The 14,565-nt window shown below is 44.1% G+C and overlaps 2 protein-coding genes across 2 annotated transcripts in view; one reads left to right on the top strand and one right to left on the bottom strand.

Annotated features, from left to right (window-relative positions):
- Positions 1-3,127, bottom strand: part of MRM3 (mitochondrial rRNA methyltransferase 3) — a 5,096-nt gene extending 1,969 nt beyond the window's left edge. Inside the window, exons 1-3 of the mRNA XM_007454239.1 lie at positions 2,814-3,127; positions 2,321-2,565; positions 744-911 (exon numbers count right to left, since the gene is read on the bottom strand). Of these exons, the coding sequence (XP_007454301.1) occupies positions 744-911; positions 2,321-2,565; positions 2,814-3,127 (727 nt within the window). The remainder of the gene's footprint in view (positions 1-743; positions 912-2,320; positions 2,566-2,813) is intronic.
- Positions 3,128-3,236: 109 nt separating this feature from the next.
- GLOD4 (glyoxalase domain containing 4) overlaps positions 3,237-14,565 on the top strand; it is a 21,446-nt gene continuing 10,117 nt past the window's right edge. Inside the window, exons 1-4 of the mRNA XM_007454238.1 lie at positions 3,237-3,331; positions 6,091-6,140; positions 6,700-6,820; positions 10,382-10,526. Coding sequence (XP_007454300.1) covers positions 3,242-3,331; positions 6,091-6,140; positions 6,700-6,820; positions 10,382-10,526 — 406 coding nt within the window. The 5' untranslated portion in view covers positions 3,237-3,241. The remainder of the gene's footprint in view (positions 3,332-6,090; positions 6,141-6,699; positions 6,821-10,381; positions 10,527-14,565) is intronic.

The raw sequence follows: 14,565 nt of genomic DNA, 5'->3' as shown, positions 1-14,565 counted from the left end.
TCCCTCCCTCTCACACACCATCCGCCAGCATCAATGTGGAAACCACACTGCCTGGATTATACAGGTGCATTCCCAGACCACACCTGCTCTCCGAGGTCTCAATAGTGAGGCAGGTGAGTGGGGTACTGATGATGTAACCCCGCACCTCACTCATCCCAGCAGACAGATGCATCCCAGCGAGGCCTGACTGGCAGGAGGAGCTATAGCAGGAGCAATTCAGGCAAGTCTCAGCAATGGGACTACTTCGGTTTACACCAAATGGTAGCTTGACTGTTTCTGATGAATGATCCTCTCCCTCCCCGCTCCCCCTGGCTTGTAATAGCCCTTTCAGGCATGTCCCAACTGTTAGGCAAGTCTGTTTGGAACCAAGGCTACTAATTCCCGTTTCTGACGAGAGGAGACAACCAAGCGTTCAAACCAGCATCTGTTTCTTCCCTGATTAATTTTAAGTTCTTTAATAACGTAGAAGGTGTCAAAATAACTTTAAAGATAATCAACGTGAATGAGTGTGCCAGGCACAGTGCTAAGTACTTGATATTCATCATCTCACTTAATCCTTAGAACAACCTTACCAGGTAGATTCTGTTATGCCCACTTTACAGATGAGGAAACTGACATTCAGAATACTGCTTACACATAGCTACCAAGGGACAAATCCAAGATTCAAATACATACATGTCTGCCCACAGAGCCAGCTCACTTACAAACAGCCACCTAATCCACCCAGTAACAGGTGCTCTTACCTTTGGTGAGTAACACTTTGCTGCAGCCTACGCCAGCAGCAGATCGCAGAATTGTCCCCAGGTTCCCAGGGTCGCGGAGCTTGTCACAAATCAACAATATGGGTAGTGTGTGGAGAAGCTGAGTCTCTGGGTATGTCATCTTAACGTGGTCAGGTTTGGCAAAAATCCCTAAAGAAACAAAAAATGTGGTTCATTTGTCTGATGTGGGCATGGGGAGTAATTTGACTTTTCATTTATTTATCATTCTTTGTGTATTCTTAATTACATACTAGGTGAAAACATTCTGATCGAGAAATTCAGTGCCCTCCTCTCCCTCATAACTGCTTTCAACCTTGGAGTGTATCCTTTCAGAACTTGTTCCATGCATCTCCCTACATGTATGTCCATCTATCCATATATAAGTGCTTTTTCTTTTACCTAAAAAAAAAAAAAAAAATCACACTCTATGAAATTATTCTGTAACCTAGTTATTCTTTTTTTCTTTTTGGGCCTCACTGCATGGCTTGTGGGATCTTAGTTCCTCGACCAGAGATCAAACCCGGGTCCTTACCAAGGACAACTATAGCTAATAAGAGCACAGTTACTTAGACTGAGTGGAGGACTTTAGTAGTCCAAGTCCCCACCCTATGGGAGAGTTCTGGGCACGGGGGCACAGATTCCTAGGATTTGCTGGGTTACAGAAACAAGAGACTGTCCCCAGAATTTCTGCCCCCAATTAATAGCTATACAGTGAGCCCACTACAGGGAATATGCACGCACAACTGGTATGAGAGGCCCTGGCCTAAACATTAGAATCTTGAAGAAAACGCCTTCCCTGCCCCAATTATCCCTTACTATTCAAGAGAAATCTCTACACTCACACATTCGATTCTCATATCTTGAATGTCAAAAAAGTATACTTTAGTCTTTCCATATTTAGAAAAAAGACTTTCTAAGTGCTAACAGACAGTCTATTAGAATCTTGAGTTGGATTCAATCAAATGAAGACAAGGTTTCCTGCTCAACAGGCTAAACCCGGCGATAAACTGCCGCTTACCGCTCAGACCTGCTTCTAGAATAAGGGGGTCAACAATATATAGGTATTACCACACTGGCAGAGGTTTTGTGGAAATAGAGGGTAAATCTTTTGGTAAACATTTTAATTTTTTTGTTTTTGGCTGTGCCTCGTGGCTTTCGGGATCTTAATTCCCCGACCAGGCATCGAACCTGGGCCCACAGCAGTGAAAGCACCGAGTCCTAACCATTGGACCACCAAGGAATTCCCAACATTTTCTAAATTTTTAATTGAACACTTAAGGTTGAAGAAGTGACCCCCCAAAAATAAGGTCTGAGGAAGACTGATTATTCCCTAGAGACTATAAAAAAAACCACAACACAAATGACAAAAAAATGGCTGAGTCTCCACTGAAGATACAAGATACACAGATTTGAGAACTGTAATTTTCTGGGTGTCTTAAGAAAAGGTTAGGCACAGTAATATTTTGAATTTGGTTTAAATAAAATTTGTTGCCCTGAGACAAATATGAACAAATAATCCCAAGTATCTACTTCTACAGACACACTGGATAACCACTGACCCATTATTCCTTGTGGTGTTACTAGGTCGGACCAATCCTTGATATCCTCAAATTTCACCTTAATGAGGCTAACATCTTTCAGCTTCTCAATGGGCAGCTCCTTTATGTATTCCAGACGGCTAAAGAAGAAAACTTTGGGCACAGCACCAGCCTTGAGAGCATCTGCAATCAGCCTACGACCTTCCAACAGGATCTTCCCTTGTTTTTCCCGAAATTGCCTGGACTTAACTACTGTCATCACACTGCTGTGGGTGGAAGCAAAAGACGGGTAATTACCAACGTCCTCGTTACGGAGACACATCTAGTTCTAACAGACATGAAGAGCTTCGCAGGGAAAGAAACGAACTGTTAGACACTTATCCTGCCCTCCGTGCATAATAAAACCCAGCGAGTTGTGCTTCAAGAAGTCCTCCAACGGGAGGAAAGAGGTCAAGGTCTCGTTGTGAAGGAAAAGAGAAACGAGAAAACTCGACAAGCCTCAGGAACACATCACCTCAGCCTTTTGTCTCCAGGGAAAGCCTTATCATAGCGAAGCCCCGACTCTTCCCAGGTGCTGGGGGTCTGGGATGGGGGCACCTGACGCGACTGCTTCAGTCGCTGCTCGCGGGGACTGGACTCTGCCGCCGCCTTCCGAGGCTGCTTCCCGGGACCGGGCTTCCGTTCCACGACCTGACCTGATGGAAACACCACTTTCACGGGGCTGCGCCGCAGCGCCCGGACCCAGCGCCGCGCATCGAGCTCCCAAGACCGCACCACCGGCAACAACGGTCGCGTGGCCCAACACGCGCGCTCCCCCAGCACCGCCATCTTCCCCTGCGCCGTGAGCTGCGTCACGAAGGCGCGCCGGCGGCGATCAGTGACGTCACTACCGCGCCGGCGTCCTCTGTGGGCGGCGCAGCGCTGTACGATTAACGGCTGGTCATGGCGAGTCGACGGTCTCTGCACTTCGTGTTCAAAGTGGGAAACCGCTTCCAGACAGCGTGTTTCTATCGTGATGTCCTGGGAATGAAGGTGGAGACGGGGCGGAGAGGGGTTGGCGCGCGAGGGGGTCGCGGGAGGCTGAGCCCCACATGGCCGAGGGAGGGGAGAAAAGGGTGTGATGTGGATTTCACCGGGAACCCGGGTGTCCGACCTTAGCCCCTAGACTTCCCATTAGCTCTGTGGTTTTCAACTTCAGGAAGAGTCGTGAGTCGTGGCTTGGGTTAGATGGACTTTGAAAGGGGGTCACACTTACTAGTCGCCGATTGTGTGCCCACACATGTCCTTTCATTTAAGTTTATTCACGAATGTTTATTCCTGCCCTTGTGGGAAAGGCAGTAAATAAAAAGTTATATATAATACTCCTCCGGTGAACAAAGACTCTCTTCTGGTTTGGAGCCTTTCGGCTTAGATATCAGCATTAGTCAGAGTTCTGCTTCTCTTGTTGCTGGTTTGAATGGTCTCTTGGATATTCAGCCTCCGGGTGAGTGCTCCAATTCTTCTCTCCATAGTCCAGATCTAAGTGTCCTCGTCTCCAACACCTGGAAGTGGCCTCTCTCCAGCTCTGAGCGGCTGTGATTCTGCAGAGATCACTTGGGTGGCAAGCGCTGGTGGAAGCTATTGGGGAGCTTCCTGATAAGCAGGGACTTTAGATGCTGTCAACTGAAACAAAAATGCACAACCTAAAATTTTCGAGTTAAGTTCTTTTTGGGAACCTTACTGAGGACTATAGCCTGGAAGACAGCCTCTCAGATAGCTCTGAGGAACTGCCCCGAAGAGGCAAGGCGGAGCTAGAATATATATGAGTTTTTTTCGGGGGGGGGGGGAACAAAACCACGTAGTTGAACATCAAAAGATTACTGCTAATCACAGAAACAGACATCTCAAGTTAATGCTTCTTTCTTTTTTTTTTTGACTTGGGATTTTAAAAAATAAATTTGTTTGTTTATTTTTGGCTGCGTTGGGTCTTCGTTGCTAAGCACGGGCTTTCTCTAGTTGCGGCCAGTGGGGGCTACTCTTCACTGCAGTGCGCGGGCTTCTCATGGCGGTGGCTTGTCTTGTTGTGGAGCATGGGCTCTAGGCACGTGGACTTCAGTAGTTGTGGCTCGGGGGCTCTAGAGTGCAGGCTCAGTAGTTGTGGCGCATGGGCTAAGTTGCTCCACGGCACGTGGGATCTTCCCGGACCAGGAAGTGGTCCCCTGCATTGGCAGGCGGATTCTTAACGACTGCACCACCAGGGAAGTCCCAGAAGATGGGTTCTGGATTCATTGAAATTATTCCTTAGATATGCATCTTAAATATCTAGGGCCAGCATCCAAAGCATGGAATGCTTCTTGTTTTTCTCCATCCTGAATTCCCTTCAAGGTGCACTGTTGGTGGGCCACTGCAGTAGCTGATGCCCTGGTCCTTGTAGAAATGGAGTTGGAGGCGACATTCTTCGTTTACAGTGTGCAAGAGTGCGATTTAATGTAGAGACACCGCAGGAGACATGGAGTGCAAAGGGAGTTACCTGAATTCATCAGTCATTTAAAAAACATCACCCGCTTCATGGTTCTGTGTTGGGCTTTGGTGACAAAGATGAAAATAACCCTGGTATCTGTCCTCAATTAAATCTCCTGGCTTGGAATGGGGGTGGGAATTGTACATTGCTGATGGTAACGGTACTTGAAATTTGATGATAGAAAACCACAGAGCTCTCTCTTAATGTGTTTCCTCATTGATATAAGGGTGGTTGTAAAGATTAAACGCATTATTATATGTGTAGTATTTGACACATGGTATGTATTATGTAAGTGTTAGCTACCATTATTATAAAAGTACAACAGTAGGAGAGCTTTAACTCTAACCTGGTCCTCAGGAAATAATTCATGGAGACCTTGTACTTGAGGTGACCTCTAAAGATAGGTGGGATATCCATAGACCTAGATTAGAGGGAGGAGTATACTAGAAAAACTGAACAGCCAATGCAAAGTTAAGATATGTTTGGGAAGCACCACTAGTTTTATGTGCCTTTAGTTTTGGGGGGTTTTTTGTTGTTGTTGGCTGCTCCACACGGCTTATGGGATCTTAGTTCCCTGACCAGGAATCGAACCCCAGCCCTGGCAGTGAGAGCATGGGGTCCTAACCACTGGACTGCCAGGGAAGTCCCTGATAGTATCTTGAATAGTATGCTAAGGAACTTGGATTTGATGTCATAAAAAGTGGGGAGCTCTCTTACATTTTAGAACAGGGCAGTGGTGTGGTCAGAGCTGTGCTTTAGGGACTTAATTTTATGGTGGTATTAAGGAAAGAGATCACTAAGATGATTTCTAATAAATAGTCTGTGAGAGATGTGATGGGAGCTTGAACTGGAGCAGTAGCTGTGGGACTCAAAAAGGAAAACAGAAACTGACACATTGAGAGCCTACTGTGTAGTAGGTTCTGTGTCAAATGCTTTAATGAATTATCTATTTTCACAACATATTAGGAGACTCAGATCCTAATATGTTGTTCTCAGAGTTACACAGCTACTAAGTGAAGGCCACACTTTTTTCACTACCCAGTGCTGCTTCCCGATCTAAATGTAATAGATTTTACAACTTTGGTTGGTTGCCTGGCCCTTGGTATCAAGCCGATCTTTCTTACCTCTACTACTTCCAGCCTGGGAAAGGTATACAGCTCGTTATCTTCTGTTTGTTTTACACAGAAAGCTTACAAATAATAATGTCTGTGTTTTGACATTTCAGTTTGTGCTAAATGTGCTGTGTGTACTACTAGGACAACTTTGCCATTAATTCTCATTCCCTTACCAGATTCTTCGGCATGAGGAATTTGAGGAAGGCTGCAAAGCTGCCTGTAATGGGTATGACCCCTTGTTTCTTAAAATCTTCTTTAGTCTCTGAATACCCCTGAAGAACAGAAAGCAGTTTCTCAAAGCGAGTAGAAGGCAGTAGAATAAATTAAGGAGGCAATAAATTAGGGAGGCAGCTTCAGGGTCACAAATAAGTATATGCTGTGGATGAAGCAGTGTCTTACGGAGTATCTCTTAAGCTTAGTAACCGTGGCAAGCTGAGAAATTCCAAGGCCTGATGGGAATTGCATGCTTGACAAGTAGGCAAAAAACGAGTTAAGGTCAGGTGGGACGACTGTCCCTATAGGATTCAGCTCCCTACTTTAAAGAAAAGGTAAACGAATCTTTCCCTCAAGTAAGTGCCAGACAAATGGTCTTTTGAGCCTTCGGTGATGGGGCCCATGAGCGCTGTGCACAGCTGCTCTTAGCACCAGCTGAGGTCATCTCATCCTTATGGGTACTTGGAGGACGAGAAGGGACTGCCCACCTCTTTGTCCCAATAGTTCTTTGGGGGCAGCCTGAAGCAGGTTTTGTCTGTGGTCACTGGGTTCATTTTTTTTCATTTTTCTAGGCCTTATGATGGAAAATGGAGTAAAACAATGGTGGGATTTGGACCTGAGGATGATCATTTTGTTGCAGAACTGACTTATAATTACGGCATTGGCAGCTACAAGCTTGGCAATGACTTCATGGTAAATATCATTTTGTTCTAGCAGATTTTTGGCTGTACCTTTTAGAGAGGTCACTGATACGGCTGTAGATAACGATGACTACTGATTGATGGCTTTGGGGTGCAGTTTAGTGATTAGTTTTTTGATATTTTCTATTTAAAAAAGAACAAAACCAAGAAACCTGCTTGGGCCCCTGTCTCCAAGCTGGCTCAGGATGAAATGTGTTCTCCCACCATTTAAGAATCAAGCTCAAGACTTAGAGACAGGTTTGAAGGAGACAAGACTCCCCTGAGGGAATGACTGAATCTCGGGAGGTGGAAGGGCCAGAGTCAGTGGTTCATCAGGTCCTCATCACCATCCAGGGAAATATTTTCTCTCTAGTGGACAGTTGTGATTGGGGTGAGCGATTGCAGTCAGTCCTAGTCAGAGAAAAATCTGAGAAGGTTTTTAAGGATAGAAAGAAGGTATCATTGCATGCACTGCATTCATTAATGCATTCAAGAATTCAAGTTATTGTGCACCTGTTATAGTAATAGTATCTGTCATTTGCTGAGCAGTTACTGTGTGCGAGAGGGAATGTCACTGGGCCCAAATACATAGCAAGAGAGGAGTAACTGATTCTTCCCCAGAATCTACTGAGCAACTCTACCTCATGCTAGATGTTATTTTGCTCATTTGATCTCGCTATTCCTGTTAACTCATGTTAAAATAATGGTACCTAGATGGAAGTTTGTAGGACCAGATATATATAAAAGTGTTTTGTAAATGGAAAGGACTGCTCAGATATAACATATTAATAAATTTCTCTTTCTCACTCTCCATGCCTCTCACTAATTTATTCATTTAACAGATATTTATTGTGACTTGCTCTATGCCATGTACCTTGTTAGGTCCTGGGGATACCATTTAGAGCATGTTCCCTGGCCTAAGCAGTTTCCTGTCTGATGGGGGAAACAGGTAAAGAGACAACGAGAATACCGTGTGATAAGTTCTAAGATAGGGATAAGAACAGGGGAATGTGGGAACACACAGGAGGAATTTCCAGCCTATGCTCAGACAGATGAGAGTTCAGGGACGGCTTCCCAGAAGTGACGTCTGAGCAGGGTGAGGGGGGCAGGGTGGGAGGGTGAGATGGTTGTCCTCAGCATGTGCACAGGCCTGGAGGTGAGAGGGAGCGTGATGCTCAGAGACCTGTGAGTGACTCACTCTGGCTGGAGCTTAGTGTGTGAAGAAGGGAGTGGGTAGAGTTGAGGCTGGAGGAGCGAGCAGGGGCCACATCATATATCAGGACGTTCAGCCTTTATTCTGAAAGCAGAGTGGAGCCGCTTTTAAGCAGGGGAATGATGCAGTATTTGCCATGTACAAGAATCCGTGGCTAGAGCAGGGAGGTTGGGTTGGCAGGGAGCAGGACTGGAAGTGAGGCCACCAGCACACAGGATACACAGCAACCTGCAGTTCCGTAACTAACAAACGTGGCAGTAGTGGGGGAGGGAGGGAGAGGATGGATTTGAGAGATGTCAGAGGTAGAGTTCATAGAATTTGGTGATTGAGTGTATATGAGGGTCTCTGTGTTTCTCCTTATCTTTCTTTTCTTTACTCTCCAAATTTAAATCAGGGAGAAAAAAAAAGAGCAAAACCATCTTGGTGCCATAAACATTTAATCGGCTCAGGTCAAATGTTGATCAGTGGGCCTGCAGGTACTAGAAGCCATGTAGGTGGAGAACAGCTTGGTGGCTCCACTGTGGGTCTTCCCAGGAGACTTTGGTAGTAAGAGAGCCCTGATGAAAGGTTCCTTCTGTGCTGCTCCTCAGTTCATGGAACACAAAGAAAAACAGGTTAAATAGAACTTCCATATGTATAAAGAACCCCTGTATAGTGAAAAGAAGAGGAAGTCTCTTAAACATTGAAAAAGATGTTCAACTTCCGAGCTGCCATTTGTCACCTATCAGATTGGCAAAAATCAAAAGGTGTGATAACACACTGTGAGGAAGGATGTGGGAAAACTGTCACACTCGTGCATTGCTAATAAGAGTGTGAAGTGGTGCAGCCTCAAGTTTGGCAGTATCAAAATAATTAGCGCCTTTACCCTTTGACCTTGCAGTTTCACTTCTAGGAGTTTAGTTTATGTATATGTTAACAAATATGTGAAATGACCTATGTACTAAATTATTTATTATTGAGTGCCTGCTATGTGCCAGGCACTGTTCCACGAACTTTGGATAAGTGGTGAACAAAACAGAATACTGTGCCTGGTAGGGGAGGGGGCCCAGGGCCTGACAGACAACAAATAATAAATTTCAGTGGGGCTTCCCTGGTGGCGCAGTGGTTGGGAGTCTGCCTGCCGATGCAGGGGACACGGGTTCGTGCCCCGGTCTGGGAGGATCCCACGTGCCGTGGAGTGGCTGGGCCCGTGAGCCATGGCCGCTGAGCCTGTGCTCTGCAACGGGAGAGGCCACAACAGTGAGAGGCCTGCATACCGCAAAAAAAATAAATAATAATAAATAAAAAAATAAATTTCAATGAATGAATAAATAAATAATATAATATAATGTAATATATGTTATTGAATATTTTAAAGGTGATTATTGTAATGGGGTAAGAACAGAGCAGGATAAGGGGGGTTGGGAGTATGGGGCAAATGACCAGTTTTATTTATTTATTTATTTTGCGCCACCAGGGAAGCCCCCAGTTTTAATTTTAAGTGGGGCGTTGAGAGCAGGTTTCCGAGAGGAGGTGACATCTGAGCAAAGTCTTGGAGATAAGGGAGTTAGCCGTGTGGATATCTCGGGGAAGAGCATTTCAGCTAGGAAACAGCCAGTGCAAAAGCCCTCAGCGCCTGGCACGTTTTAGAAAACGTGAGGAGGCCAGCATGGCTCGAATAGAGCCAGGGGAGACAGGGAGGAGAGGGGCTCAGAAATGACGTGGGTCAGATTGTCTTGGCCCTTTCAGGCCATCGTAAGCCATCCCTGAGCGAAATGAAGAGCCATCAAGGGTTTTAAGCAGAGGAACAACAGCATGGGGTTGCCGTCTTGAGAATAGACTGTAGGGTGGGTTTCAGAAAGTTTACTCCGGCTGCAGAGTGGGTGATGGATTGATAAGACTGGAGGCAGAGAGAGGCTGATCTGCAGTCCAGGCTAGAAACGAGGCCGGGCATATCGGGAGGCATAGTGTGCATTCTTAGGCATTTTGATTAATTTAAATAAAGGATGCCTCGATAGTTGGTTTATGTATTTTGGTTTAAAAAGCAAAATTAAAAAGAGAACATTTTAAATGAGTAGCTGGCGAGCCAAGGGTAAGATCAAGACTTCTCTGACCAGATCTCGAAAGTGAGGAGAGATTATCTTTGGTATTAAATGAATCAACTTTCTCCGGCATTTGTGTTTCTGTCCTACAATTCACAAAGTTTGGAATCTTTATGGGAGAAAAATGTCCAAAACCTACTTCAGAATTACTAGCAGAAAATTTTGAATGCCAATTAAATCTTAGGTGATTTGATGTAAAAGCAGTGGGGTTTTGCTTCATTATCTTCTATAAAAGATCTGTTGTGATTACGCACTTGGGTGATACTGTTGTTTGCCATAGGGTATCACGCTCGCTTCTAGCCAGGCTGTCAGCAACGCCAGGAAGCTGGAGTGGCCACTCAGTGAAGTGGCAGAAGGTGTTTTTGAAACCAAAGCCCCAGAAGGATATAAGTTCTATTTGCAGAACCGCAGTCCACCTCAGTCAGGTAATTATCCCCACACTGACAAAAGCCCTCTGTCTAAAGGCTTCTGATGGAACGAGAGAGGGAGCTCGATTTCTATCTCCTGTGGAGTCTTTCTATATTGACATGACACATCTTTCCCAAGCCAGTGTTGTTATTTGTCCTCTAAGAAATTATATTCTCATATCAGAATTTGAGTGCATCACTGTAGGGGTTCTGGACTGGTTCTATCTATTCTACTGGTAATGTATCTGTTTAGGATACTTTCAGCTGCAGATATTAGGTACCCAACTGTAGCTTGAACGGTAAGAAAATGTTTTAGTTCACAGAGCAGGCATTCTCTGGGTAGGAAAGACTTCAGGGTTAGTTGATTCAGCAGCTCAGCAATGGCATCAAGAACCCAAATCTTCTCTCTCTGCATCCTCTTGTCCTCAACGGTCTGCTTCTCCCCCTCAGGGTTGTAGGGTGGCTGCCAGTAGCAGTTGGGGCTACCTGCCTCCACATTCTCATCTGGTAGGAGGAAGAGAAACTGACTTCCTGTGGCTCTTTTTTAAGAGCACAGCAAAACTTTCCTAGAATCTTCCAGCAACTTCCTGGTCAGAATTGATTCCCATGCCTCCTCCTGAACCAGTCGCTGGCAGGCAAGAGAAATAGGATTATCCTTAGACCAGTTAGTCGTATCCTGCAGCTAAGGTCAGTTTCCCAGACTACAGTGCCGGCTCTTGGTCAGTGTGGGTGAATGAAGTGAGGAGCCCACCGCCCTGACCGCCGCAGCGAGTGGGAGAGAAACTGTATGACATTTCACATACGAGGCATCCTTGTCACACATGTATTTAATTCCTGCAAATTCTGCTACTTGCTCTGCCAAGAGAAAAACAAAAGCAAGAAAAAGGAAAAAAAAATACTGGTGAATAGCAAGGGCACTTCTGCCTGTCATTCAGTCAGTGAACACAGGCCCCTAAGTGGACCTGAGGTGAAGACATTCTCTTTCCCCGCTGGTCTGCCTCAAGTCCCCGAGGCCCCTCATACTGAGCCTGACAGTTGTGTTTATTGCTACTTGCTTTTCTTTCTTTTTTTAAAATATTTATTTATTTATTATTTATTTGGCTGCGTTGGGTCTTAGTTGCGGCACGCAGGCTTCTCCCTACTTGTGGCGCGTGGGCTGTAGGGCGCGGCGGGCTCTGTAGTTGCCCCGCAGCAAGTGGGATCTTAGTTCCTTGGCCAGGGATCGAACCCTCATCCCCTGCATTGGAAGGCAGTAGCGAAGTCCCTACTGCTACTTGCTTTTCATCTGGAGCTCAGCAAAAGAAAAAGCGATGTTGAAGTGTGGGAGGTTAGGCTGGTACTGTGGGACGTACTGAGAGATGGTATTTTTGAACTTCACTGGTAATGTAAGGGATTTCTATGAGTATTTTTATTGATAGGTGATAAGTGTTTTATATACTAACTTTGAAACTTAACTCCTACCACTCATTCCATTATACATTTTTTCCCTAGTCTTAATGTTGTTTCAGTACATAAAATAATGCAGGGCCTCACAATCTTAAGGTTTTTTTTTTTCTTCTTTGCTTTCTAGATTTGGTTTTTATATTCCAAAGATATCAATTTAGGGTATTGACATTAAAATTCAAATATTTTCTAATGACATCATCTTTTTTTTTTAAATATCTTTATTGGGGTATAATTGCTTTACAATGGTGTGTTAGTTCCTGCTCTATAACAAATAATGACATCATCTTGATTACCTCCAAGTAACTTGAAAAGTTTTCCATAGAATCTTTTTTTTTTTTTTTTTTGCGTTACGCGGGCCTCTCACTGTTGTGGCCTCTCCCGTTGTGGAACACAGGCTCCGGGTGCGCAGGCCCAGCGGCCATGGCTCACCGGCCCAGCCGCTCCACAGCACGTGGGATCTTCCCGGACCGGGGCATGAACCCACCCCCGTCCCCTGCATCGGTAGGCGGACTCTCAACCACTGTGCCACCAGGGAAGCCCTGGTCACTATTTGTTTTTTGAATTTTATTTTATTTATTTTTTATACAGCAGGTTCTTTTTAGTTATCCATTTTATACATATTAGTGTATATATGTCAATCCCAATCTCCCAATTCATGACACCACCACCACCTCTCGCCACTTTCCCCCCTTGGAGTCCATACGTTTGTTCTCTACGTCTGTGTCTCAATTTCTGCCCTGCAAACCAGTACCATTTTTCTAGGTTCCACATATATGCGTTAATAAACGGTATTTGTTTTTCTCTTTCTGACTTACTTCACTCTGTATGACAGTCGCTAGATTCATCATAAGATGTTTTTGTTCTTTGGAATGATAATACCTTTGGGGCATTAATTTCTGGTTGGTGATATAGTCAAATCAGTCTAGCCTGGTGTCCATACTTCTTTGAATCAATCACTCCTGTGTAGTTTCACCCACTATGACTGTTCCTGCCCCTACCTCCCTTCAGGGTCTGAATCACCTGGAATTTGTCGATTTCTCAGTGAATGGGGAAAACTAAAACAGTCTGCCAGGTAGAGGCACCTGTGAGAAACACCTTGCTTTAGCCATGGTATTGCTTGTCTAGCAAACGGGACTAAGGCAGTGAAAACTGAAGGAAAATGCACTGAATTTATCCTAGTCAGATACAGACTTGGAACAGCTCTTCAAAAAGTCACTTTACAAACTCCTTAAAGAAAAATTTTAGTATAATATCTAAAAAGACTATCCAAAAAGACTTTTAAGAAACTCCTCAAACAACTTATGTCTCAGAAGCTGGAGTTTCTTCATATGCTTCAACTAAACAATATATTGCAACAGACTGGATACAGAAGCAGATGTAAGAATCCAGCTATCTTCTACTAATCCAGACCTTAAAGAGATTCACAAAAACGTAAAACGGTGCTGTTCTTGTCATTGCTTGTTTTGGAAAACACAAGTTATTTTTCACACAAAAAATGTAATATTCTTATTATTTTTAAATGAATTAATATGTAAATTAAAAAGTCACTTTACAATATAAAAGTTTCCAATAATGATAAGTGTTTTAATATAACTTTTATTCTTTTTACAAAAAAATAGATTTTTTTTCCCCTAGACACACAGATATGCAAAAATAAGGAAGAAGAAAGCAGATAACCACTGTTAACATTTTACTTATTTATTTGGTTGCACTGGGTCTTAGTTGCAGCATGCATGTGGGATCTGGTTCCCTGACCAGGGATTGAACCCGGGCCCCCTGCATTGGGAGCATAGAGTCTTATCCACTGCACCACCAGGGTAGTCCCTGTTAACATTTTAGAGTATATCTTTCCAATCTTTTATCAAAAGAAATAAATATATAATTAAATATATGTGGGATTCTATTGTGTGACATTGTAGGAAGAGAAACAGTTGTCTGTTGTTAGATAGTCATGTTGTCTCTGGTGTTTCATTGTTATGAGCAACACTGTGATGAATGTCTTTGTGACAAAAGGCCTTCATACATCCACAGTCACTTCTTTAATTGCTGAAAATGGGATTGCTCTTTCAAAAGCAGTGGACGGTTTTTAGATACATTTTGTCAAGTTGTTGCTCAGAAACGTACTAATTTACACTCTGCCATTATTACATGATTGTGGGTTTTTCCCCCTGTACTATAACAGTTAACGCTGAACTTTTAAAATTATTTGCTAATTAGATAGCAAAATGTTTTATTTGAATTCTATTTATTTATTTATTTTTGGCGTGTTGGGTCTTCGTTTCTGTGCGAGGGCTTTCTCTAGTTGCGGCGAGCGGGGGCTACTCTTCATTGCGGTGCGCAGGCTTCTCATTGTGGTGGCTTCTCTTGTTGCGGAGCACGGGCTTTAGGCATGCAGGCTTCAGTAGTTGTGGCACGTAGGCTCAGTAGTTGTGGTGCACGGGCTTAGTTGCTCCGCGGAAGCCAGTTATCTTAATGCCATTTATCTTTATTGAATAATCTGCCCTTTCACACTGACTTAAAATCTCTTTCTTATAAACTAAATTCTTATATATACTTGAGCCTGTTTGGGTCCTTCTGTTCCATTACTTTGCACTGCCCTGTTCATTCCTGC

This window comes from Lipotes vexillifer, unplaced genomic scaffold, assembly GCF_000442215.2.
Source record: "Lipotes vexillifer unplaced genomic scaffold, Lipotes_vexillifer_v1.1 scaffold680, whole genome shotgun sequence".
Lineage (NCBI taxonomy): Eukaryota > Metazoa > Chordata > Mammalia > Artiodactyla > Lipotidae > Lipotes > Lipotes vexillifer.
The sequence above is the reverse complement of the archived record's forward strand: the minus strand, read 5'-3'. Positions and strand labels throughout refer to the sequence as shown.